The sequence below is a fragment of the Doryrhamphus excisus genome, chromosome 7 (genome assembly GCF_030265055.1).
Source record: "Doryrhamphus excisus isolate RoL2022-K1 chromosome 7, RoL_Dexc_1.0, whole genome shotgun sequence".
Taxonomy (NCBI): Eukaryota; Metazoa; Chordata; class Actinopteri; order Syngnathiformes; family Syngnathidae; genus Doryrhamphus; species Doryrhamphus excisus.
In genome coordinates, this window is record NC_080472.1 from 1,812,508 (window position 1) to 1,840,410 (window position 27,903).

At 29.3% G+C, this 27,903-nt stretch overlaps 2 protein-coding genes across 9 annotated transcripts in view; one reads left to right on the forward strand and one right to left on the reverse strand.

Annotated features, from left to right (window-relative positions):
* Positions 1-27,903, reverse strand: part of LOC131132146 (mucin-2-like) — a 49,715-nt gene that overhangs the window by 20,949 nt on the left and 863 nt on the right. The gene's annotated exons all lie outside the window — the stretch shown is intronic.
* Positions 1,773-27,829, forward strand: LOC131132147 (troponin T, fast skeletal muscle-like). 8 transcript variants are annotated; one of them, XM_058077496.1, is made up of 16 exons: positions 1,773-1,917; positions 8,279-8,318; positions 8,418-8,431; positions 9,734-9,763; positions 12,973-13,098; positions 16,734-16,751; positions 18,224-18,244; positions 20,566-20,584; positions 20,665-20,710; positions 22,595-22,711; positions 22,818-22,895; positions 24,088-24,201; positions 24,303-24,412; positions 26,095-26,185; positions 27,338-27,378; positions 27,564-27,829. In XM_058077496.1, the coding sequence occupies exons 2-16, from the start codon at positions 8,299-8,301 to the stop codon at positions 27,598-27,600; spliced, it is 882 nt and encodes a 293-aa protein (XP_057933479.1). In that variant the 5' UTR covers positions 1,773-1,917; positions 8,279-8,298; the 3' UTR covers positions 27,601-27,829. The 8 variants fall into 8 exon arrangements, with proteins under 8 accessions (XP_057933479.1, XP_057933480.1, XP_057933481.1 ...); XM_058077497.1 differs by having other exon boundaries at positions 20,569-20,584; XM_058077498.1 differs by lacking the exon at positions 18,224-18,244.

The following is a 27,903-nucleotide window of genomic DNA, read 5'->3' on the forward strand; positions in this document are numbered from 1 at the left end:
AGCAAAAATTTACGCCGCAATTCTCCGGTTAGTGTACAATAGGGCTTGTTATATTTATTTATATATATATAAATAAATTATATATTTATAAAAATTATAATTATATAAATAATATATATAAATTATATATAATTAAATTATATAAATTATATCAAGAAATTATATAAATTATATTATATATAATTATATATTATTATTTATTATTATTATTATTTATATATATATTTATACATATTATTACAAAACGTTCTGAGGAGAATTTCCAGACCTTTTTTTTAGCGATAGAAGTGTTTTTCAGACGAGTGTAATGGAGACAAAGGTGTGACCACAATGTGCTAAATGCGGTGCAAAGATGACGCCATCACTCACACATGCAGCCGGTGATCATCCTCCATGACCAATACACATTTTTCATCACAATAATAATAATAAGAAGAAGACGAATAATAATAATAATAAGAAGAAGAAGAAGAAGAATAAGAAGAAGAAGAAGAAGAAGAAGAAGAAGACGAATAATAATAATAATAATAATAATAAGAAGAAGAAGAAGAAGAAGAAGAAGAAGAAGAAGACAACCAAGAAGAAGAATAAGAAGAAGATAATAACAATAATAATAATAATAATAATAATAAAATATTCTGAGAAAACAACCAAAATAAATGTGTTAGCTTATTTTTTCAAAATGAGAAAAAATTGAAAATTTAAAAAAATTATTTTAGAAAAAAGTTAAAATATTTAATATAAAATATATTTAAAAATATTATAAATATTATATAATAATATATAAAATATAATATTAAAATATTTTATATGAAATATTTGTTTTAAAAAATGGAGGAAAAAAGGGGCAATGCCTGACGATAATAATACTAATAATAAAATATTCTGAGAAAACAACTAAAATAAATGTGTTAAATAATTTTTTTCAAAATGAGAAAAAAAAAATAGAAAATTTAAAAAGATTATTTTAGAAAAAAGTAAAAATATTTCATATAAAATATATTTAAAAATATATTCTAAATATAATACAATAATATATAAAAATATAATATAAAAATATTTATATGAAATATTCTAAATATAATACAATCATATATAACAATATAATATAACAAATATTTTATATGAAATATTTGTTTAAAAAATGGAGGAAAAAAAGGGTCAATGCCTGACGATAATAATAATAATGATAATAATAATAATACTAATAATAATACAATATTGTGAGAAAACCAAAATAAATGTGTTAGCTTATTTTTTCAAAATTTGAAAAAAAATGAAAAAGATTATATTAGAAAAAAGTTAAAATATTTAATATAAAATATATTAAAAATATTATAAATATAATAATATATAAAAATATTTTATATGAAATATTTGTTTAAAAAATTGAGGAAAAAAAGGGTCAATGCCTTATAATAATAACAATAATAATAATAATGATAATAATAATAATATTCTTCTTTTCCCCTCTCTAACTACATTCCAAAGTGGTTGACGGACTGATTCATAAAGTAGCTGACAAACACACACACACACACACACACACTCCATTGTCTGGATGCCAAGCTGATGTGTAACCCCCCCGCCCCTGCCCCCCCCCCCCATCCCCCCAGCCTTCCATCATTGTAAATTTAGCATCAGAAGCTTCTCAGCTGCTCCTTTCCAAAACCCAAGCCCTCCTCTTCCATCCACAGTATTTCATCCATCTCCTTCTCTGGGGGGGGTCACGGTTGCCCCCCCCTCCCCCCACTCCCCACATTTCCCACACACACACACCTCACTGTCATCCCACAGCCAATAAGGGCCAGATAAGCTCAAGTATCAGTGGAACACAAGGACATATTCTCGGAGTTGGGGGACAGCAGATTGTGCACACCTTCATCTTCACAGGAGCTTCTTCTCTTCCTCACGGAGGTAAGCGGACCGCCACACACACAATTCATGAAATATGAAATATGCCGTAGAAAGATTGATTTTTATTTTTGATATGATAAATGCGGTTGTGATAACGATATCGCCGAAATTTGCATCATTTGATGATCTTCTGATCTTCTGATCTCAGGGCCGATGCTTCATTTGAAATATGGAATTTTACGTGATTACGAATTAGTTCAAATATTAATATGAACACATAATAAACATTCATATTAATATACATTTTTTTTCAAAATTTCAAAATGTAACACCAATAATATCTTTCATGATTTTTTTTTTAAAAACACAGTAAATAAAATAAAAAAAATATGTATGTCATTAAAATATTTACTTTCTTTAATTTAATAATATGATTAATTAATATGAATACATTTGACTGGAATATTGATTCATGAATTATAATATTCTAATATAATATTACAATTGATAAATAATTCATTTGGTAATGGTTACCATTATTGATTAATATCCATTAATGAATTATAATATTCTAATATAATATTACAATTAAGAAATAACTGATTGGGTAATGGTAATATTAGAATATTATAAAAGTATTGAATATTGTAAAATATTGTAAAAGTATTGTAAAATTAATTCATGGATTTTTTTTAATGGAATTGTTGTTGGAATATTGTTATTATTTTTTAAATGGAATATTGATGAATGAATTATAATATTCTAATATAATATTACAATTAATAAATAATTGATTTGGTAATGGTAATATTAGAATATTATAAAAGTATTGAATATTGTAAAATATTGTAAAAGTATTGTAAAATTAATTCATGGAATATTTTTTATTGGAATTGTTGTTGGAATATTATTATTTTTTAAATGGAATATTGATTAATGAATTATAATATTCTAATATTACCATTACCAAATCAATTATTTATTCATTGTAATATAATAAATAAAATAAAATGAAAATAATAATATTCCAACAACAATTCCAATGTAAAAAAAAAATCTTCCATAATTCATTAATCAATATTCCATTTATTACAATTAATAAATAATTAATTTGGTAATGGTAACCATTAGCAAAGTAATTATTTATTAATTGTAATATTATATTAGAATATTATAATTCATTAATCAATATTCCATTTATTACAATTAATAAATAATTAATTTGGTAATGGTAACCATTAGCAAAGTAATTATTTATTAATTGTAATATTATATTAGAATATTATAATTCATTAATCAATATTCCATTTTAAAAATAATAACAATATTCCAACAACAATTCCAATTTAAAAAATGGAATTATGAATGAATGAATTATGACTTATGAATTAATTAATTTTACAATACTTTTACAATAACAAACAATATTTATTTCATTAAAAATACTTTATTTCTTATAATAATAAAATGTATAAATATTTTTTTAAATGGGTTTCTATGCCATTTTCTACGCCACATTAGGACCCATAGATGAGCTGAGATCACCCCCCCCCCCCCAAAAAAAAATATCGACAATTCAGCGTCTTCAATAACGAACATGCATCTTTTCCTAAGCTTGAATACTCGAGATGCTAAAAAAAAAAAAAAATCCCGACGGTCCTTATCTCTCTCTCTTTTTCCGACATCATTCCCTCACGGTACTCCGAGTTTCTTCCGAAACGGACTGGCTCTTTAGCACGACAGCAATGCGGGCAAAGCTTGTACCCGGAACATCTGCACACCAGGCCCGTGTGTGTTCACGGATTTAGCAACAGGTCTCAGGTTCTACGCCGGCGGATGGGAAAAGGGATTTCTACTTGATTGAAGCCCAATAACAAGTATTACATTCTCATCACTTGCACATTTGGGACGTACCATATCGGAACCATGATATGGAATGCCCAATATGAATATGAATATAACCCGGCTGTCACTTGAGTGACATATGAGATTTTGATGCGGTAATAACATACTAAGTCCCGTTTGGCCGACTATAAATACATCTCATATTGGCATTTCCATCTACGACTTTGGATTTCACGGAAGACACTGAAACGCATCTCAGCATTTCGAAAAAAAAAAACGAAGCGTATTGTAAAATATTGTAAAAGTATTGTAAAATTAATTCATGGAAGATATTTTTTTTAATTGGAGTTGTTGTTGGAATTATTGTTATTTTTTAATATTTTATTTTTTAAATGGAATATTGATTCATGAATTATAATATTCCAATATAATATTACAATTAATAAATAATTAATTTGGTAATGGTCATAAAATGGTAAAATTATTTATATTATTACTATATTATTATTAATTGTAATAAATGGAATGTTGATTAATGAATTATAATATTCTAATATAATAATAATAATATTACAATTAATAAATAATTGATTTGATAATGGTAATATTAGAATATTATAATTCATTAATCAATATTCCATTTATTACAATTAATAATAATATAATAATATAATAATTAATTTTACCATTTTATTATTATTTTATTATTTTATTATTCTAATATTACCATTACCAAATCAATTATTTATTAATTGTAATATTATATTAGAATATTATAATTCATTAATTATTTTTTTTAATTGGAATTGTTGTTGGAATATTGTTATTATTTTTAATGGAATATTGATTAATGAATTATAATATTCTAATATAATATTACAATTAATAAATAAATAATTTGGTAATGGTAATTATAATATTCTAATATAATATCACAATTAATAAATAATTAATTTGGTAATGGTAATATTAGAATATTACAATTCATTAATCAATATTCCATTTAAAAAATAATAACAATATTTTAACAACAATTCCAATTAAAAATTAATTAATGAATTATAATATTCTAATATAATATTACAATTAATAAATAATTGATTTGGTAATGATAATATTAGAATATTAAAAATCATTAATCAATATTCCATTTATTACAATTAATAATAATATAATAATATAATAATTAATTTGGTAATGGTAATATTAGAATATTATAATTCATGAATCAATATTCCATTTAAAAAATAATAACAATATTCCAACAACAATTCCAATTAAAAAAAAAATAATTAATGAATTATAGTATTCTAATATAATATTACAATTAATAAATAATTGATTTGGTAATGGTAATATTAGAATATTATAATTCATTAATCAATATTCAATTTATTACAATTAATATTAAAATAATAATAATATAATAATTAATTTATGTAATGTAACATTACCAAAATAATTATTATATTACAATATTATAATTAATCAATATTCCAATTTAAAAAAAAAAATTCTTCCATGAATTAATTTTACAATAATTGTAAATATTTTTTAAAAAAATATTTATTACATGAATAAATATGTGAACCCAGCGGCTGTCACTTGAGTGACATATGAGATTTTGATGCGGTAATAACATACTAAGTCCCGTTGGCCGACTATAAATACATCTCATATTGGCATTTCCATCTACGAGTTTGGATTTCACGGAAGACACTGAAACGCATCTCAGCATTTCAAAAAAAAAAACGAAGCGTCTGAATACTAAATATATTTATATTTATATATATATAAATATATACAGAGTGTTGATGTTTCGGTATGTACTGACTGGATACCAAACACACACACATAAAGGAGACGTTCTGTAAGTCAGTCAAAGTTGGAAGCGCATTCTGATTGGCTGACGGATTGCACAGGATCCTCCCTCCGGTCCAATTCCTGAGGATTAAAGTGGCTATTTGGACTGGCTTTCTCAGCTGATGGCTGGAAATATGATAATATGATCCATAACTAATCCTTTTAAGTCCTCTGCACCTGTGCCCGCCACAAAGTGTGAAGGAGTCATCCATATATATATATATATATATATATATTTATATTTATATTTATATTTATATTTATATTTATATTTATATTTATATTTATATTTATATTTATATTTATATTTATATTTATATTTATATTTATATTTATATTTATATTTATATTTATATTTATATTTATATATCAAATATGATACAGTTGGTAGAAATCCTGACACTCTGGCTCGACTCGTCTCCCCTGGAATGGAAATAGAATCGGTGTTGGAAGTTGTGTTCGACATCCAAATGAAGTGTAGGAACATTTTCACACTTCAGTCCAGCCAACAATGGCTTTGTGGCTGAAACCCTGCAGTTCGATTCCCAATTTATTTTTATTTTTTTACGATTTATCATTTTACGATATATAAATCCAATATATATACGATACTACTGAGGTATGAATGTTCGGGTGTCATACAGATGATTTATTTATTGTTTTTTAAAAAAATAAAACAAAGCGAAAACAGGTAGTGGCAAAAACATGTTATTTGTCCGTAGTCCAGTGTTCGACAATAACGATGTACCGATGGCCCGGGTCAAGTTAAAACTAAATTGGGGCAAGTAAATCCAATCAGTGATATTCCCGTCGGGCAAGTGTACTTGTATTTGTACTTGTACTTGTATGCCATACTGCAAAAATTATATACTGCAAAAATTTGTACCAAAAATCTGGGTCGAGAATGTGAATGTGTGGGGATATACTGTATTTGTTTGTTTGTTTACATAATTATTATTATTTTATTGTGATTAATTTTATACTATTTTTGTATTTTATACTTTTTAATTAATTTTATTTTTATATTTTGTAATATTTTAATTAATTTCATACATTTTTATTAGGTGTATTGTTATTAATTTTAGATTTTTATGTTATTTTTGTTTTATTTTTAATTAATTGTATTTTAATTAAGCTGCACGAGTGGGTAGCTCACAGGCCTCACAGCTAGGAGACCCGAGTTCGATTCCACCCTCGAGTTTGCATGTTTCCTCCCACATTCCAAAAACATGCTAGGTTAATTAGCGACTCCAAATTGTCCATAGGTATGTCACAAAAGCAAAAAAAAAAAAAAAAATTTTTTAGTTGGGAACTGATATTTTCCTGAAACTTACCCATGTTCTACTGCTCATTATTAAAGAACGCAAAATGGTAGAACGAAAGTTTTTTTTTCTGATGAAAGACGAGAGTATAATAGTTTTTTTTGGAAGGTTCCATGGCCGGTACTGAAGGGGGTGTCTTTTAAAAAATGGTTGGTATTGAACGAGTTTATTATTGATACATTATTTTGTTTTATCGCCAATAACACCAAGCTAAGACGGCGTATACTAAGCTACTTTGGGTTGATTTTCCTATCTCGAATGTACATATCAAAGCCCCCCCCCCCAGCATCCTACTTCAATGGAACCCCCCCTGCTGTAACGATGACAGGTGAATTCCCAGAAGAGATCTTATTTTTACACCGTTCCATCAAAACAATGTGACACACCAAACGCAAAAATAAAGAGGAAGGTGACTTGGAAGGTGATTACTATATCGGGATATATGAGAGTATAAGTAACTGTAGGGGTGTTATTTTACATCAAGTGGGCTCTAATCATTTTTTAAACCATATTTAGAATGTCATAAACAGGTTTTTACACTCATAACTTTTATTTATTAATGAGGAATCCTACTTTTCCTCTAAATATGTTTACTATATGAGGATATATGAGAGTAGAAGTAACTGTAGGGGTGTTATTTTACGTCAAGTTGGCTCTAATAATTTTTTAAACCATATTTAGAATGTCATAAACAGGTTTTTTACACTCATAACTTTTATTTATAAATGAGGAATCCTACTTTTCCTCTAAATATGTTTACTATATGAGGATATAAGTAACTGTAGGGGTGTTATTTTGCGTCAAGTGGGCTCTAATCATTTTTTTAAACCATATTTAGAATGTCATATACAGGTTTTTTACACTCATAACTTTTATTTATAAATGAGGAATCCTACTTTTCCTGTAAATATGTTTACTATATGAGGGTATAAGTAACTGTAGGGGTGTTATTTTACGTCAAGTGGCCTCTAATCATTTTTTAAAACCATATTTAGAATGTCATAAACAGGTTTTCTACGCTCATAACTATTTTATAATTTTATAATAAATTAAAAAATAAATAAATAAAAATATATAAATAAATAAACAAATAAAATAAATAAATAAACAAATAAAATAAATAAATAAATAAATAAAATAAAAATAAATAAATAAAAATAAAAACAAAAATAAAAACAAAAACAAAAACAAAAACAAAAACAAAAACAAAAACAAAAACAAAAACAAAAATAAAAATAAAAATAAAAATAAAAATAAAAATAAAAATAAAAATAAAAATTTCCATCAAAACAACGTGACACACCAAACACAAAAATAAAGAGGAAGGTGACTTGGAAGCGGCTATTTCAAAACACGGCGGTCACATGATGTTCTTTGTCTTTGCCCCTCAGCTGCGAGTTCTGCCGTCACCATGTCGGACACCGAAGAAGTGTAAGTGGACGACGCGCTGTCAATCACGTGTTGACTGATGGTTTTCAAGCAGCTGCGTCTTCACGTTTGATTGACTTCTGACTTGTTTTCATATTTCAGGGATCAACTCGAGGGTGAGTGACCATTTGGGAACGTTTGATGTCACGAGCCGAGTCGAGGAGTCGATGATGTTCCCATGTCAACTGATGAGTAACTGTAGGGGTGTTATTTTACGTCAAGTGGGCTCTAATCATTTTTTTAACCATATTTAGAATGTCATAAACAGGTTTTCTATGCTCATAATTATTATTTATAAATGAGGGATCCAACTTTTCCTCCAATTATGTTTACTATATCAGGATATATGAGGGTATAAGTAACTGTAGGGGTGTTATTTTACGTCAAGTGGGCTCTAATCATTTTTTAAACCATATTTAGAATGTCATAAACAGGTTTTCTACGCTCATAACTATTTTATTTATAAATGAGGAATCCTACTTGGAGGAATTCACTTATCACAGTCTGGTCTGGAACCAATTATCACCTCGTACTTTAGTATGTGACTAAAAATTAAAATTAAAATTAAAAAACAATAAAAAAATAGAAATAGAAAAATGACAAATTACAAATGTAAAATTAAAATAAATAAAATAAAAAAAATAAAAAAAATAAAATAAAATAAAATAAAATAAAAATAAAATAAAAAAATAGAAATAGAAAAATGACAAATGTAAAATTGTTATTATTAAAAAAATTAAAATTAAAATTAAAATTAAAATTAAAATTAAAATTAAAATTAAAATTAAAATTAAAATTAAAATTAAAATTAAAATTAAAATTAAAATTAAAATTAGTCATTGGATGGTTATATCACCGCATACTTTGGTACGTGACAAAAAATAAAAATAAATAAAATAAATATAATAAATTTTTTAAAATAAAAAAAATAAAACTAAAATAAAATGAATAAATCACTTAAACTATATTAGGAAAGCAGGAAGTGAACAAATGTAACAATTACTGATTGTAAAAGTACCAGATGGAGGGGTAGGATTTAATAAGCTTTGCTTCTTCCTACTCCTTTTGGACATGTGGAACTGTGAACTGATTATGGGATGCATTCACATCAAATTAAACCATTACCAATTAACTGCAATAAACGAGAGATAACTATAATGCAAAATAAGTACATGAAATATTTTTATTCAAATATTTTGGACTTTTAACCCTAAAAAAACAACAAAAGTAGACATAAAAAGATTGATATCATCACCCTAGGCATCAATACAGTTTCTTAGAATAATGTTAGTTTTTTTTTCTATTACACTAAGAAAATACCACATTACAAAATATCACACATAGTTTTGTAAGTTTCGTAAAAAAAATGTTTATGTTTTGTGTTTTTCCCATTTCATGCTGTCTTTGCAAAACCGAAGACGAGGAAGGTAAAGATGACCGAATCGGTTGTAAGCTACGAGAACTGGTCTACACTAATTTGTTAGCATCTGGGTTCCACGCTTAAGTTGAAGTATTTGACGCCGACATCTGGTGTCGTTGTGCAATTTTTGGATTTTTGAGATAGATTTCAAGTCTAGTAGGTTAGTCCCAAAAAGTAAGACCCAGCTGTCAGTCAAATAGTTCTAAGTTAAGGGTGTACTGTGGTCTTCTGAGTGATCTTTTCCATCACATGGTGAAGCAAAAAAATGGCAGTGAGCTTCGCAGGCTCACTGGGATTTCTTTTCTTGTCATGTGATCTGTTACACTTTTGTGCGTTTGTCATTGACGTCTTTCACACAAAGGCCACGGGGGTGTGTCCCATAGTCTCCAATTCCGTTGGATTATTCTGTTTTTGTCATATTTCTTATCCGAAATATGACATGAGCAGATTGTGGAGTCCATTTTTTTTTTTTTTTTGCTTTTGCTGCAGACCGAAAAAAACGGCAACAATTGAGCTGGATTGGATACACACCTTAAAAAAAGTTGTGTCCAAAAAAAAACACATTTTTAAAAGATATTTTAACAAGAAAATAAAAAATACAAATAAAATAAGTTAAAATATTAAGAGGAAAAGCGGATATTTAACAAAAAAAATTGGACAAAATTGTACAAGAATAATGCCATAATATTATGAGATTTATTTATTATTAGATTTTTTTTTATTTGTTATTATTATTTTTATTATTTGATTATTTATTTGATTATTTATTTGATTATTTATTTATTATTTATTTATTATTTATTATTTATTATTTATTATTTATTATTTATTATTTATTATTTATTATTTATTATTTATTATTTATTATTTATTATTCATTTATTATTTGAATTATTTATGAAAACAGCAATTTGTAATATTACGACAAACAACATATAAAGTTAAAATTAGCTTAAAAGTTATAATATGAGAATAGAATCAAAATTTTTATGGGAATAAAGTCATAGTCCAGAGAAGAAAATTGACAACAATAAAGCTGAAATAGTTGGAAAATTAAATAAAAAATAATAACAACAGCAAAAATTGAAAACAATTTTCTGAGAATAAAGTCAAAATAAGTTGCACTCTAACAAAAATAAAAGTCCAAATTTTGTATATATGAGGGTATAAGTAACTGTAGGGGTGTTATTTTACGTCAAGTGGGCTCTAATCATTTTTTAAACCATATTTAGAAAGTCATAAACAGGTTTTCTATGCTCATAACTATTTCATTTAAATAAAAATAAAAATAAAAATAAAAATAAAAATAAAAATAAAAATAAAAATAAAAATAAAAATAAAAATAAAAATAAAAATAAAAATAAAAATAAAAATAAAAATAAAAATAAAAATTAAAAAAAATAAAAATAAAAATAAAAATGAAAGCTGAAACGTTGCTCCTCGGTCTCCAGCAACTGTTCTGAAGAACTGTACTTCTGGTGGGCACTGTACTCTTCGTACGGTGGCCTAAGTGGACAAACATACAGCAACGTCCAAACCCTCCAAAACCATAAAACACTACTCTGCCCTCTCTTTATGCTACGCTCTTCTCCAGCAGATATCTGCAGCTGTGTGTCGTACGGACGCTAACGCGCTAATCGTGCGATTGCAGCACTCGGACGTTGTCAGTCAACATCTAATGAAACCGATTTTACATCTAAAAGTGAAATACATCTGAAAGAGAAATACGCTCGCTACGAGTTTGTTACGTTAGAGCGGGATTCACACAAGCTAACCAGCAAATGTACGCAAACCAAGGCAAAATTCTGTATGTAAACCAAAACACGGTAACTGAGGTTCCACTGTAATGGCCTCACTATACATCCAATTAATCAATTTTACAATTTTAGTTTTAAAAGCAGTAAACAATTGGAAATGAATGTCAACTTCCTGTTTTGTGAGAGAAATACGCTACGACTTTGTTACGTTAGAGTTGGATTCATACAAGTTAACCAGCAAATGTACGCAAACCAAGGCAAAATTTTGTATGTAAACCAAATTTTTCGATTTTACAATTTTTGTTTTAAAAGCAATAAACAATTGGAAATGAGTGTCAACTTCCTGTTTTGTGAGAGAAATACGCTACAACTTTGTTACGTTAGAGTTGGATTCACACAAGTTAACCAGCAAATGTACGCAAACCAAGGCAAAATTTTGTATGTAAACCAAATTTTTCGATTTTACAATTTTTGTTTTAAAAGCAATAAACAATTGGAAATGAGTGTCAACTTCCTGTTTTGTGAGAGAAATACGCTACGAGTTTGTTACGTTAGAATTTTGTATGTAAACCAAAACACGGTAACTGAGGTTCCACTGTAATTGCCTCACTATACATCCAATTAATCGATTTTACAATTTTAGTTTTAAAAGCAGTACACAATTGGAAATGAATGTCAACTTCCTGTTTTGTGAGAAAAAAAACGCTACGAGTTTGTTACGTTAGAATTTTGTATGTAAACCAAAACACATTAACTGAGAATGGCCTCACTATACATCCAATTAATCGATTTTACAATTTTCGTTTTAAAAGCAGTAAACAATTGGAAATGAGTGTCAACTTCCTGTTTTGTGAGAGAAATACGCTACGAGTTTGTTACGTTAGAATTTTGTATGTAAACCAAAACACGGTAACTGAGGTTCCACTGTAATGGCCTCACTAAAAGGCAGTACATCCTTGTGATTTATCCCAGTCGATCAATACATACAAATAATAATAATAATAATAATAATAATAATAATAATAATAATAATAATAATAATAATAATAATAATAATAATAATAATAATAATAATAATAATAATAATAAAAACTAAATCTAAACAGTGGAACCTTGGTTAGCGTCATAAATTTATTCCAGAAGGTCCGACTCAAACCAAAGTCACTCTAAAAGTGACTCTTTGGATCGATGTAGCATACGCCGTCATACTAAACAACATGGCGGACCCCAAGGTCAACATGGCCTCTGTGTGAATAAGGTCACATGACTCCCCATCGTCATCATCATCATCACGTGTTTCTCTTCTTGTTTTTTTTTCCCAGCAGCGCCATCCTTCGCTCACCAATCCATCTTCTGTGTAACTAAAGCGATCTCTCACTTCTGTTTTTTAATGGCTCTGTCATGTCTGTGGTCTTCATTAATGGCGTCCTCCGACACCCTCGCTCTCCTCGGCGGTTTGGTGCATGCTGCGTGGCCGTAGCCCAGGAGGAGCTAGTAGAAGTAGAAGTAGCCCCTGAGGCGGAGGCCCAGGTAGAAGCAGAGCCCGAGGTAGAGCCTGAAGCAGAGGCAGAACCAGAGCCACAGGAAGTGGTTCATGAGGAGGAAGGTACGTGCCTCGGGGGGGGGGGCCCTTTTTGGGGTGCCTTGTTCACCCTTCTCCTGCTTACCCTCTCTCAGCTCTGTTGTCGGCTCCGTCGGACTGTCGGCAACTGCCAATCGGAATAACCAACGTTATTAACCCACGCTGCTTTTAGGGACCATATTTTAAGGGACCGTATTTGGTAACTCAAACGTAAAATACAGCGGAATCTCGATTTTTGCATCGTTAAAATTTTGCAGGAAAAAAAACATACAAATCAATTTTTCCTGTAAAAAATAAATCCAATTAATCAATTTTACAATTATTTTTGCAGTTATTTTCTTTATTCATTTTCCAGACTTCTATTTTCTTCTTAACTAATCTTAGTAAATTTTCCTTTTGTAATGACATTATTCCAAATTTTTTCCCCAAATTTACAACAATATTAAGACTTTTTTTATATAAAGGACATACAGTAAACCTCGGATATATCGGATTCAATTGTTCCCACTGGTTTTGTCCGATATAAGCGAAATCCGTTATATGCGTATACCGGAAAATGTCCGTTTTAAGCATATATGGGATTTATATCCGGTATATGCGTAAATGGGATTTTATCCGTTATAAAAAGGCACTTCCTTGACTATGTTTCCAATGTACCTGGACGCGCAGGCAACGCTGCAAACGCTGCAAACGCTGCAAATGACGTCGTATAGCGGCCATGTCACGATTTCTGGCGAATCGGAGCGCCACGATGCGGCCATCCGATATATGCCAGGGAAATTTCATGGAAATGCATCGGAACGGGACTGGAGATTTTGTCCGAAATAGGCGAAATCCGTTATAAAAAAATCCGATATATGCAATGAATTTTTATTGGAAATGCATTACAGAAAAATCGGTTCTTTTTTATTTGTCCGTTATGAGCGAATTTCCGATATATCCGAGTCCGATATATCCGAGGTTTACTGTATTTTTTTCCACATTACTAAAATGATATTCATAATATTTTGACTTCATTCTAACAACATTACAACTTCTTTCCGAGTCATACAAATTTTTTTCACCACATTTTTCAAAAATGTTTTGAAAAAGTTTGTTTTTTATAATATTCTGAAAAAAAACATATTTCTTCTTTAATATTTTAACATTATGTTTCATTAAAATAATGTTATTTTTCCTTAAAATGTTATGTCATTCTCATAAAAGTATTTTTTTTTCATTAGATTACAACTTTTTTTTATATTTTGACTTTATTTTGTATTTGTACTGTATTTTGTTTTTTTTGGAAATATCTTTTTCTTTAATATTTCCACTTTATGACATTATTTATACCTCATTATGTAACCAGTTTATTCACCTAAAATTGTAACTTTTTTTCCTATTTTTAAAAAAATTAATTCTCATAAAATTACAGCTTAAATGTTTTCATATCATTCTCGTTAAGTTACCATTCTTTGTTCTTTAATATATCAATATTATGTTACTAATATTGCATTATTTTTCCTAATATTATGATGTTATCCTCGAAAAATATGGATTTTTTTGTAAGTTTACAATTTTTTTCTTTTAATAGTTGTACTTTGTTTCCATTTTTGCCGTTTCTTTTTTCTAATGTTTTTATTAAATTATTAAACTATATATGTAGAGTGTTCTGCGGGCCAATAAAAAAAACAGCCTCCGGCCTCAAATGGCCCCCAGGCCTCACTTTGGACACCTCCGCTTTAAGTCACACATTATCCGTTCACCGTCAGAGTCATCAAAATGTTGAATGCGGAGAAAATTTAGTACTACCAACGTAGTACTAAAAACGCCATCCAGTGTGTGGGTTGACTACGCGGGGGGGGGGGGGGGGGGGGGGGGGCTCTGTTGCACTTGGCACTTTAATCCGGTTCAATTTAAAAGAACCCCAAAGTGCTCCCTCATGAACCATTGTTGGAGTGAACGACAACAAATAGTTCCAACAACAACAAAAAATGTCTGTCCAGTTCTCTGCATTGGAGTGTGTTATGATTGTGAAATTAAATATGCATAAAATGTTAAGAGGGAGAAGAATAAAATCCTTTACATGGTTTCATCTAAGGCCTCGAATCCGCTTTTTTATTAAATTAAAAAAAAATTGAAATTTATTGTATTGATTGATTTAATCACGAAAAAGACATTTGTTCGACTCCCTTAATTCTAGCGTTAACAATTTTTAAATATCTAATAAATTATTATTTTTGAAAATTAGGTGAGGAAAATAAAAAAATTATATAATACAAAATAATCAATAATATATTTAGAAATTTTTAAAAATAATGTGTAAATAAAAATAATAATGTTTTTTTTAAAGTTAATTGAGAGAAAATTAAAGGAAATTCTCATCCACTCACTAGTGGGTAGCAGCATAGTAGGCAATTGGGTCTGAACCAAGAAAATAACATTAAATGTACCAAGAAAATATTTTTTTTAAATAATTAAAATTTGGAAAAAATTAGGGAAACTTATATTACATACAACACATTTATTTATTTATATTTTCCCTTATTTTTCCCGGGAAAACAATCTTTAATTTTACAATAATAAAAGTCTAATTTAAAGAGAATAACCGCATAATATTATGAGAAAAAATATTTTAGTAGCATAAAGTTGGAATTTTAAAGAAATATATTATTTTTCTTTATTATTAAAATTAGGGAAACTATTTTACTTACAACACATTTATTTATTTATATTTTCCCTTATTTTTCCCGGGAAAACAATCATTAATTTTACAATAATAGAAGTTTAATTTAAAGAGAATAACAGCGTAATATTATGAGAAAAAATATTTTAGTAGCATAAAGTTAAAATTTTAAAGAAATATATTATTTTTCTTTATTATAAAAAAAACCCAAAATAACTAAAGTTGCAATTTTTGGAAAATTTGTGGAAAAAGTTGTTGAGAACAATGTTCAAATATTATGAGAATAACAGCGTAATATTATGAGAAAAAATATTTTAGTAGCATAAAGTTGAAATTTTAAATAAATATATTATTTTTCTTTATTATAAAAAAAAACAAAATAACTAATGTTGCAATTTTTGGAAAATTTGTTTAAAAAGTTGTTGAGAACAATGTCCAAATATTATGAGAATAAAGTAATAATTATAGGGAAGAACGAAATCGTCGGAAAAATCGCTTAAAAAGCAGTCAAAAGTGAAATTTTTTTTTAATGTTATAAGAATAAAGTCAAAATATTCTGAAAAAAAAATGTCAAATTTTTACGAGAAAAATTATGTCATTTTAAAAGAGGGAGAAGAATAAAATCCTTTACATGGTTTCATCTGAGGCCTCGAATCCGCTTTTTTATTAAATGAAAAAAAATTTAAATTTTTTTGTATTGATTGATTTAATCACGTAAATGACATTTGTTCGACTCCCTTAATTCTAGCATTAGCGCTTTTTTTTTGTGAGTGGTTGAGAAGCAGATTGCGGCAAGCATAACATTTACACTGGGGTGTTGTCATTCAAAGCAATTGGACACATGCGGTGGCTTGCACTATCCACTGTCCAATACCCAATACCCCAGTTTGGTAAATGGGCGTCATGTGCGGTGCAATGTTTAAATGTCAGGAAGCAAATGTGACCGCTAATAATTTCTGTTCTGCTCTTGCTTTTGGACGCTTGCTGCATGCAGACGCCTATGAAGAGGAAGGTATGTTCATCTAGATTGTTTTATTTTTACTGCTCTTTCAAATATTATTGTGATTTTTTTTATGTAAAAAAAAAAAAAAAATTAATTATTATTTAAAAAAATATTTAATATTTTAATTTAGCACTTAAATTGTAATTAATTTAATATATTGATGTTGCAAATTTGTGCAAATTTATCACTGAAATTTAAATTAATTCAATATTAATTTAATATTAATTAATTCAATATAGTTCCGCTAAAAGCGCCTCATTTGAGTGCTAGATGCATAGCTACTGTTAGCATCCCACTGAAATTTAAATACATTTAATTTAGTGCATTTTTATTTATGTTATTTCATTTTCTTGATTTAATTAAATTTTTGTTAATTCAGTTGTATTTTATGAATTATATTTAGTTGTAAAAAATGACTTTATTTGAAATTTTTATTAATGTTTACTGTATAAATTAATCACTGAAATTTAAATTAATTCAATATAGTGAATTAATTAATTGAATTATATTAATGTTTTTTTCAATAATATAATAATATTTAATAATTATTATTACAAATATTTAATATATTAATTTAGCACTTAAATTGTAATTAATTCAATATATTGATGTTATGCAAATTTATCACTGAAATTTAAATTAATTCAATATTAATTTAATCTTAATTAGTTCAATATAATGAATTCACCGAAAAGCTCCGCTAAAAGCGCCTCATTTGAGTGCTAAATGTATAGCTACTGTTAGCATACCCCTGAAATTTAAATACATTTAATTTAGTGCATTTTTATTTATGTTATTTCATTTTCTTAATTTAATTAAAATTTTGTTAATTCAGTTGTATTTTATGAATTATATTTAGTTCTAAAAAATTATATTTGATTTAAAATGTCATTAATTTTTATTTGTTTACTAGATAAATTAATCACTGAAATTTAAATTAATTCAATATAGTTAAAATATATATATTATAATTTAATCATATTAATTGTTTTTCAATAATATAAATTTATTATTTTTTTAAAATAATATTTCATATATTAATTCAGTACTTAAATTGTAATAAATGTAATATATTGATGTTATGCATTAACACTATTACTACTACTATTATTATTTATTAATTAAAATAAATAGTTGTTATTATTAAAAATCGGGAATAGATTGTTCACCGACATGTACATTAAAAAAACACTAGAGGGTCGCTACACCAATTTCAAGTCAAGTCAAACATCTCCATAACTGCTTATACATTTGGTGTGCAGAAGGTATGCAAAATCTAAAGATTTTTTATTAGATTTTTTTAAGTACCTAATGTGTATTTATCTTTCAAACGTATTACTGTGACGACAAAACAACAGAAGGAAAAAAAAAAAAAAAAAAAAAAGTCTCCCCGCCCCACAGCTTGAGAAACGCTGCACTACTCATGGTTCAACTACTCATGTCTGCCTCTTCTCTTCTTTGCATGAATTGTGTCCCGCCAGTGGAGGAGGGAGATCAAGATGGTACTTTGGATTCGTGTTGCGTTGCCGTGCTTGCTTTTTACTTCCTTGTTGGAGTGCTTATCTAAAAAAAAACGGTTATCTAAGCCAGTCTTTCCCAACCTTCATTCGGAATTCCAACAAATCACAACAATCAAAATGTTGTATTAACAGGTGGTTAATTAGATTTTTAAAAAATGTTTACATTTTGCACTGTTGAGAGTTGAAAAAGTCACATGTACCACAGCCGTTTGACGCCCCTGCACAACCTGAACCTCCATTGTTCCATTGAAGGATCATAATGGCGATGCATGGGAAAACATCTCAGGTTGATCTCGTTGTTATACCAGCAACGATGGAAGCCATCATGGAAAAAAATGTTCCTTCCATCTGTCAATGTCCCGTATTTTGGAATCTGAATTTTTTTTTTTTTTTTTTTTTCTTACAAACCGTCTGATGGTTATTGGATTGCGCTCAACGCTAGTAGTAACAACCTCCATTTGGATCAAGGATGGTGCCACGTCTTGACGGACAGCCAATGGGACATTTTGGGGTGGTCTACAGTGTTAAGGACAAAATTTTTGTCCTTAAAACTCGGAATTTTTGAAGAATTTTTTTTTTCTTATGCAGTTCAACAATTCCCACCGTGTTCAAAGACCTGACACTAAATCCAAAATTTTGGCCCCTAAAAGATTTTGCTCTTTGACCAACTTTTGCATTTTTAAGCTCTACTTAATGGGACATTTTGGGGTGGTCTACAACTTGAATTGTTGTCCTTAAAACTCGGGATTTTTGAAGAAATTTTTTTTCTTATGCAGTTCAAAAATTCACACCGTGTTGGCCCCTAAAAAAGCTGTGCTCTTTGACCAACTTTTGCATTTTTAAGCTCTACTTAGAACCTCCTTAAGATCCAACAGTGCAAAATTTTAATTCTTGCAATTCTTTTAAAATTTTAATTTTAAAAATGTTCTGCTTGTCACTTTTCATTGCTGACATTGATCAATGAGTAAAGATAAATTTAAAAAATTTTTTAGATCAATTTGGATCAATGATGGTGCCATGTCTTGACGGACAGCCAATGGGACATTTTGGGGTGGTCTACAACTTGAATTTTTGTCCTTAACACTCGGGATTTTTGAAGGATTTTTTTTCTTATGCAGTTCAACAACCTGACACTAAATCCAAGATTTTGGCCCCTAAAAGGCTGTGGCTCTTTGACCAACTTTTGCATTTTTAAGCTCTACTTAATGGGACATTTTGGGGTGGTCTACAACTTGAATTTTTGTTCTTAAGACTCTGGATTTTTGAATAATTTTTTTTCTTATGCAGTTCAACGACCTGACACTAAATCCAAGATTTTGGCCCCTAAACGGCTGTGGCTCTTTGACCAACTTTTGTATTTTTAAGCTCTACTTAAAACCTCCTTAAGATCCAACAGTGCAAAATTTTAATTCTTGCAATTCTTTTAAAATTTTAATTTTAAAAATGTTCTGCTTGTCACTTTTCATTGCTGACGTTGATCAATGAGTAAAGATAAATTTTTAAAATTTTTTAGACCAATTTGGATCAACGATGGTGCCATGTCTTGACGGACAGCCAACGGGACATTTTGGGGTGGTCTACAACTTGAATTTTTGTTCTTAACACTTGGGATTTTTGAAGATTCTTATGCGGTTCAAAGACCTGACACTAAATCCAAGATTTTGGCCCCTAAAAGGCTGTGGCTCTTTGACCAACTTTTGTATTTTTAAGCTCTACTTAAAACCTCCTTAAGATCCAACAGTGCAAAATTTTAATTCTTGCAATTCTTGCAATTTTTAAAAATGTTCCGCTTGTCACTTTTCATTGTTGACGTTGATGAATGAGTAAAGATAAATTTTTAAAATTTTTTAGACCAATTAAGTGACCCCCCCCCCCAAATCTGTTGGGAATCGCTGCCCTAAACTCATCACGAACCGTATGAACAGTCCCGGTTTTTACCATGCACATCGATTAACAGTAATTTGACTCCTTGGTGTCAAATGTGTGTTTACGTATGTTTTTTTAAAAAAATAAAATTTAAAAAAAATTCAGATAAATGAGGTAAATTTGGTGTGACTAATACACACTAAATTAACTCAATAAAATCAAGTGACGGTATCAACCCCGCAGGAATCTACTACTGGAGGTGTGAAAGCCCCTGTCTTGTAACTCCGCTACTCCACATGGATCCCCCCCCCCTCCCTACAATTAACCGACAGGAATTCATATTTCATATTTCATAAATATTTGTCCGTTTAACGGTGTGATCTCTCTCTCTCTCTTTTTTCTCTCTCCCTGACGTTGCCCTGACGCCGATCACTCAGAAGAAAAGCCAAAGTTCAAGTGAGGAATCCCGTAGCGGTGATGTATTAATTATTAAGTATAACCGGTAGTGAAAAATATAACGTAATTCATCTCCACAGGCCAACTGCTCCCAAGATCCCCGACGGGGAGAAAGTAGACTTTGATGTAAGTATCTCGGTTGACAATCGGCCATCTTTAATAGTTTAGTCTAGTTTAGAAACAACTTCAAAATCAGCAGTAATTTTACAAGAATAAAGTCAAAATATCAAGTAATAAATAATAAAATTTTTTTTTAACAAAATAAGAATAAAGTACTGTGGGAATAATGTCGTCATTACGAGAAGAACATTTGCAAGAATAAAGTTGAAATAGTAAAAAAAAATTTTTACTTGAGTAGCACTGAGTTGCTCGTATTAACAACAATTTTTTAAATGTCTAATAAATATTTATTTTTGAAAATTAGTTGGGGAAAATAAAAATATATATATAATACAAAACAATCAATAATATATTTAGAATTTTTTTTAAAATAATGTTTAAATAAAAATAATACATTTTGTAAAAGTTAAATAAGGGAAAATTAAAGGAAATTCTCATCCACTCACCAGTGGGTAGCAGCATAGTAGGCAATTGGGTCTGAACCAAGAAGAAAATAACATTAAATGTACCAGGAAAATATATATATTTTTAAATAATTAAAATTTGGAAAAAATTAGGGAAACTTATATTACATACAACACATTCATTTATTTATATTTTTCCTTATTTTTCCGGAAAAACAATAATTAATTTTACAATAATAAAAGTCTAATTTAAAGAGAATAACAGCGTAATATTATGAGAAAAAATATTTTTGTAGCATAAAGTAGAAATTTTAAAGAAATAAATTATTTGTCTTTATTATTAAAATTAGGGAAACTATATTACATACAACACATTTATTTATTGATATTTTTCCTTATTTTTCCGGGAAAACAATCATTAATTTTACAATAATAAAAGTTTAATTTAAAGAGAATAACAGTGTGATATTATGAGAAAAAATATTTTTGTAGCATAAAGTTGAAATTTTAAAGAAATATATTATTTTTATTTATTATTAAAATTAGGGACACTATATTACATACAACATATTTATTTATTTATATTTCCCCTTATTTTTCCCGGGAAAACGATCATTAATTTTACAATAATAAAAGTTTAATTCAAAGAGAATAACAGCGTAATATTATGAGAAAAAATATTTTTGTAGCATAAAGTTGAAATTTTAAAGAAATATATATTTTTTCTTTATTATTAAAATTAGGGAAACTATATTACATACAACACATTTATTTATTTATATTTTTCCTTATTTTTCCGGGAAAACAATCATTAATTTTACAATAATAAAAGTTTAATTTAAAGAGAGTAACAGCTTAATATTATGAGAAAAAATATTTTTGTAGCATAAAGTAGAAATTTTAAAGAAATATATATTTTTTCTTTATTATTAAAATTAGGGAAACTATATTACATACAACATATTTATTTATTTATATTTTCCCTTATTTTTCCGGGAAAACAATCATTAATTTTACAATAATAAAAGTCTAATTTAAAGAGAATAACAGCGTAATATTATGAAAAAAAATATTTTTGTAGCATAAAGTTGAAATTTTAAAGAAATATATTATTTTTCTTTATTATTAAAAAAAAACAAAATAATAACTAATGTTGCAATTTTTGGAAAATTTTGTTGTGGAAAAAATTGTTGAGAACAATGTCCAAATATTATGAGAATAAAGTCATAATTATAGGGAAGAATGAAATTGTCGGAAAAATCGCTTAAAAAGCAGTAAAAAAGTGAAAAAAAAAATGCAATGTTATAAGAATAAAGTCAAAATATTCTGAGAAAAAAAAGTCAAATTTTTACTAGAAAAATGATGTCATTTTATAGCATGGAATTGAAATATTAAAGTGGTACTATTGGGAACAAAAAAAATAAAGTTATTTATGGAAAATGAAGCCATAGTATGTTATAATCCGCCATTGTTCTACATATTGCAGGACATCCAGAAGAAACGTCAAAACAAAGACCTGATTGAGCTCCAGTCGCTCATCGATGCCCACTTCGAGTGCAGGAAGAAGGAGGAAGAGGAGTTAATCGCTCTTAAAGAAAGAATTGTGAGCTTTTTTTTTTTTTTTTTTTACACGCCTCAAACTGCTCTTATATCCGTGTTGTGTTCACTGCCCGGTATCTAATCATGTCGTTGGGCTGACGTACGTACAGGAGAAGCGTCGCGCCGAGCGAGCGGAGCAGCAGAGGATTCGTTCCGAGAAGGATAAGGAGCGACAAGCAAGACGGGAGGTACGCCGCTTTCGGTCTCTGAGCTCGATGCTGGTGGACCACGACGATGACACTTTTGTACTTTTGCAGTGATTGTTGGGAATGATGTCATCAAAATATTGGGATGTTTTCCCTCGTTTATCACGGTTAATAATTCTCTTAAATTACTCTTTAAAATACTCCTTAAAATTATTTTTTTCATTTTAGTCTTTTTAATTTTTTTATCTTTTTAATTTTTTAATTTTAAAATACTCTTTAAAATACTCCTTAAAATTATTTTTTTTTATTTTACTCCTTAATTTTTTTATCTTTTTAATTTTAAAATACTCTTTAAAATTTATTTTTTAATTTTGCTCTTTTTAATTTTTTTATCTATTTAATTTTTTAATTTTAAAATACTCTTTAAAATACTCTTTAAAATACTCCTTAAAATTATTTTTTTTATTTTACTCTTTAATTTTTTTATCTTTTTAATTTTTTTATTTTAAAATACTCTTTAAAATACTCTTTAAAATACTCTTTAAAATTATTTTTTTATTTTACTCTTTAATTTTTTTATCTTTTTAATTTTTTTAATTTTAAAATACTCTTTAAAATACTCTTTAAAATTTATTTTTTAATTTTACTCTTTTTAATTTTTTTATCTTTTTAATTTTAAAATACTCTTTAAAATACTCTTTAAAATACTCCTTAAAATTATTTTTTTAATTTTACTCTTTAATTTTTTATCTTTTTAATTTTTAAATTTTAAAATACTGTTTAAAATACTTTTTTAAATTATTTTTTTAATTTTACTCTTTTTAATTTTTTTTATCTTTTTAAATTTTTAATTTTAAAATACTCTTTAAAATACTCCTTAAAATACTCCTTAAAATAAAATTTTCTCAAAATCTCAGATTATTTTTTTCTTGATGTGGAAAAGTGTAATAGTGGAATAGGATTGTCAGCACTTGAGTATTTTCCTTCATGTATTCAGCTATGTGAAGGTGTAAGAATAATAAAATCCACTAGAGGGCAGCAAAACCATGTTTCTCCTCAAGAAACAGAAGTGACGCAGAAAAGGCATTATTATTATTATTATTATTATTATTATTATTATTATTATTATTATTATTATTATTATTATTATTATTATTATTATTATTATTATTATTATTATTATTAGATTGCACTTTTTTAAGTTTCATACCGATCGCTCATATTCATGTGGCAGGCGGAGCGGATAAGAAAGGAGGAAGCCGATGCCCAGAGGAAAGCCGAGGATGAAGCCAAGAAGAAGATCGCCCTGTCCAGCATGGGATCCGGCTTCAGCAGCCACCTGCAGAGGGTATGTTGTTATTATTTATTAGCTTTTATTTCTGTTGGCAGTAGCAAAACATCTGAAAATGAAAATGGAAGAGTCAGTGGAGGTGTCTCGGAATTTGGCAGGTGGACCAGAAGAGAGGAAAGAAGCAGACTGAAAGGGAAAAGAAGAAGAAGGTCCTGGCAGAAAGGTGCCAACCTCTGGTCATCGACAATCTCAGTGACGGCAGTTTGAGGTAAAAAAAACTCATGAAAGATGAAACATGAATAAAATATGGGTGTCCATCATGCGGACCGAGGGCCATTTGTGGCCCATTCTAAAAATATACCATATTTTCCGGACTATAAGTCGCTCAATAGTCCAAAAGACCAAAAGGCCAAAAATGCATGTTTAGGTAGAAAAAAAACATACATAAGTCGCACCGGAGTATAAGTCGCACAAAGCCAAAAAGTCGCATTTTTTGCAGGTAATTTATTTTTAACTACCGTATTTTCCGGACTATAAGTCGCTCCGGAGTATAAGTCGCACAGGCCAAAAACGCATAATTAGGTAGAAAAAAAAACATACATAAGTCGCTCCGGAGTATAAGTTGCACAAGGCGAAAAATGCATAATTAGGTAGAAAAAAACATACATAAGTCGCACTGGAGTATAAGTCGCATTCTTTGCGGGTAATTTATTTTTAACTACCGTATTTTCCGGACTATAAGACGCTCTGGAGTATTAGTCGCACAAGGCTAAAAATGCATAATTAGGTAGAAAAAAAATACATAAGTCACACCGGAGTATAAGTCGCACAAAGCCAAAAAGTGGCAATTTTTGCGGGTAATTTATTTTTAACTACCGTATTTTCCGGACTATAAGTCGCTCCGGAAGTCGCACAAGGCCAAAAATGCATAATTAGGTAGAAAAAAAAAACATACATAAGTCGCTCCGGAGTATAAGTCGCATTTTTTGCGGGTAATTTATTTTTAACTACCATATTTTCTGGACTATAAGTCGCTCCATAGTATAAGACCAAAAGGCCAAAAATGCATAATTAGGTAGAAAAAGCATACATAAGTCGCACTGGAGTATAAGTTGCATTTTTTGCGGGTAATTTATTTTTAACTACCATATTTTCCGGACTATAAGACGCTCTGGAGTATTAGTCACACAAGGCTAAAAATGCATAATTAGGTAGAAAAAAAACATACATAAGTCGCACCGGAGTATAAGTCGCACAAAGCCAAAAAGTGGCAATTTTTGCGGGTAATTTATCTTTAACTACCGTATTTTCCGGACTATAAGTCGCTCCGGAAGTCGCACAAGGGCCAAAAATGCATAATTAGGTAGAAAAAGAACATACATAAGTCGCACCGGAGTACAAGTTGCACAAAGGCAAAAATACACAATTAGTCGCACTGGAGTATAAGTCACATTTTTTGCGGGTAATTTATTTTTAACTACCGTATTTTCCAGACTATAAGTCGCTCCATAGTATAAGACCAAAAATGCATGATTAGGTAAAACAAAACATACATAAGTCGCACTGGAGTATAAGTCGCATTTTTTGCAGGTAATTTATTTTTAACTACCGTATTTTCTGGACTATAAGACGCTCCGGAGTATAAGTCGCACAAAGCCAAAAATGCACAATTAGGTAGAAAACAAAAAACATACATAAGTCGCACCGGAGTATAAGTCGCATTTTTTGCAGGTAATTTATTTTTAACTACCGTATTTTCCGGACTATAAGTCGCTCCGGAATATAAGTCGCACAAGGCCAAAAATGCATAATTAGGTAAAAAAAAAACATACATAAGTCACACCAGGAACAGCCAACCTATGAAAAAAGGTGCGACTTATAGTGCGGAAAATATGGTAATTTAAGAATAAAAACAGCAAAAATGACAAAATTGCTGGTTTGTGTTTACAGGGAAAAGGCCCAGGAGCTGTGGGAGGTACTGTTCAGCCTGGAGGAGATTAAATACGACCACTGCGAGAGGCTCAAGAGACAGCGATATGAGGTCCGAGTTCAATTCCACCCTCAGCCATCTCGGTTTTCTCCGGGTACTCCGGTTTCCTCCCACATTCCAAAAAACATGCTAGGTTAATTAGCGACTCCAAATTGTCCATAGGTATGAATGTGAGTGTGAATGGTTGTTTGTCTATATGTGCCCTGTGATTGGCTGGCTAATGTCTACTATATTGGCTGGTAGGAGAGTAACAGTGACTATAGGGGTGTTATTTTATGGCTAGAGGGCTCTGATACAAGGTCGTAAACAGGTTTTTTTATACTGTAATGATAAAAATATGGCTGCACGGTGTGGGAAGTGGTTAGTGCGCTGGCCTCACAGCTAGGAGACGCGAGTTCAATTCCACCCTCGGTCATCTCTGTGTGGACTTTGCGTGGGTTTTCTCCGGGTTTCCTCCCACATTCCGAAAACATGCTAGGTTAATTAGCGACTCCAAATTGTCCATAGGTATGAATGTGAGTGTGAATGGTTGTTTGTCTATATGTGCACTGTGATTGGCTGGCTCGCCCTGAAGACAGCTGGGATAGGCTCCAGCGACCCCTGCGACCCTCGTGAGGATACGCGTTAGAAAAATGAATGTTGCAAAACCACTGACTGTTTGACTATTAATTTGTTTTTTCTGGGGCCAAACCGATTACTCGATTAATCGTAAAACAAGCGTCAGATTAATCGACTAAGAATATAATTGTTAGTCATTTTCTCCCACATTCCAAAAACATGCTAGGTTAATTAGCGACTCAAAATTGTCCATAGGTATGAATGAGAGTGTGAATGGTTGTTTGTCTATATGTGCACTGTGATTGGCTGGCTCGCCCTGAAGACAGCTGGGATAGACTCCAGCACCTGCCGCAACCCTTGTTAGGATAAGCAATAGAAAATGAATGAATTAATAAATTTTTTTTTGCATATTATTTGTATAAATTTAGTCTTCCTTCCCACTCATGTAATTTTCCAAAATTTTTCACATTTTATATTTTATAATATTTCTTGTAATAATATGACTATCCCTAAAAATAATATTTTTTTCACATCATATTACTAGTTTATTCTGGTAAAATTGCAACAGAGGTTCAAAAGGTTAAGATTATGAAGAAAGCATGAATAAATAAATGAAAATAAATATGTCATCATATTCTCTTTCAGGTCATCTCCCTTAGGAATCGCATTGATGAGCTGCAAAAACAGTAAGAATGCTATGCTATACAACTATGCGTGTTTTGTAAACATTTCTTTAAAAATATTTATATTATGTGGATATGCATTAATATGCAAATTTATCTTGACCACATGCTATGACACTTTCCTGTCATCAAATGCTAAAAAAAATCCGTTAGCAGATCTGACATTTTGTCCTCCTGCGCCTTTGCAGTAGCAAGAAAGGAGCCGCCACACGCCGCAGGAAGTGAGGTCTCGGCCAGTAAGGCCCGGACAGGAAACACTTGTGACCACCACACCCATGAAAAAACCTGCAGCGCCAGTACTAAAACCACAACCGGACGTCTTACTTGCCCGCGTTTGCTTGCGTGAAATGATTGGTCTGGATGGCTTTAGCTTCGCTAGAGCGCAGACAAAGTCATCATTGTGTTTGTTTAAGGATGATGTAACTGTCCAGAAAATAAACATCTGCAATTATTATTTATTGTTTGTGTGTTTCATATATATAAAAAAAATAACTCCAATAAGAAATGTTCATTTAAACCAGGGGTCTC

Coding starts and splice junctions, on each gene's coding strand:
- LOC131132147 (XM_058077495.1), top strand. CDS start 12,894: ATGTCTGTGGTCTTCATTAATGGCGTCCTCCGACACCCTCGCTCTCCT. Junction 22,896..24,087: donor AGCGACAAGCAAGACGGGAG/GTACGCCGCTTT, acceptor TTCATGTGGCAG/GCGGAGCGGATAAGAAAGGA. Junction 24,202..24,302: donor TCAGCAGCCACCTGCAGAGG/GTATGTTGTTAT, acceptor GGAATTTGGCAG/GTGGACCAGAAGAGAGGAAA.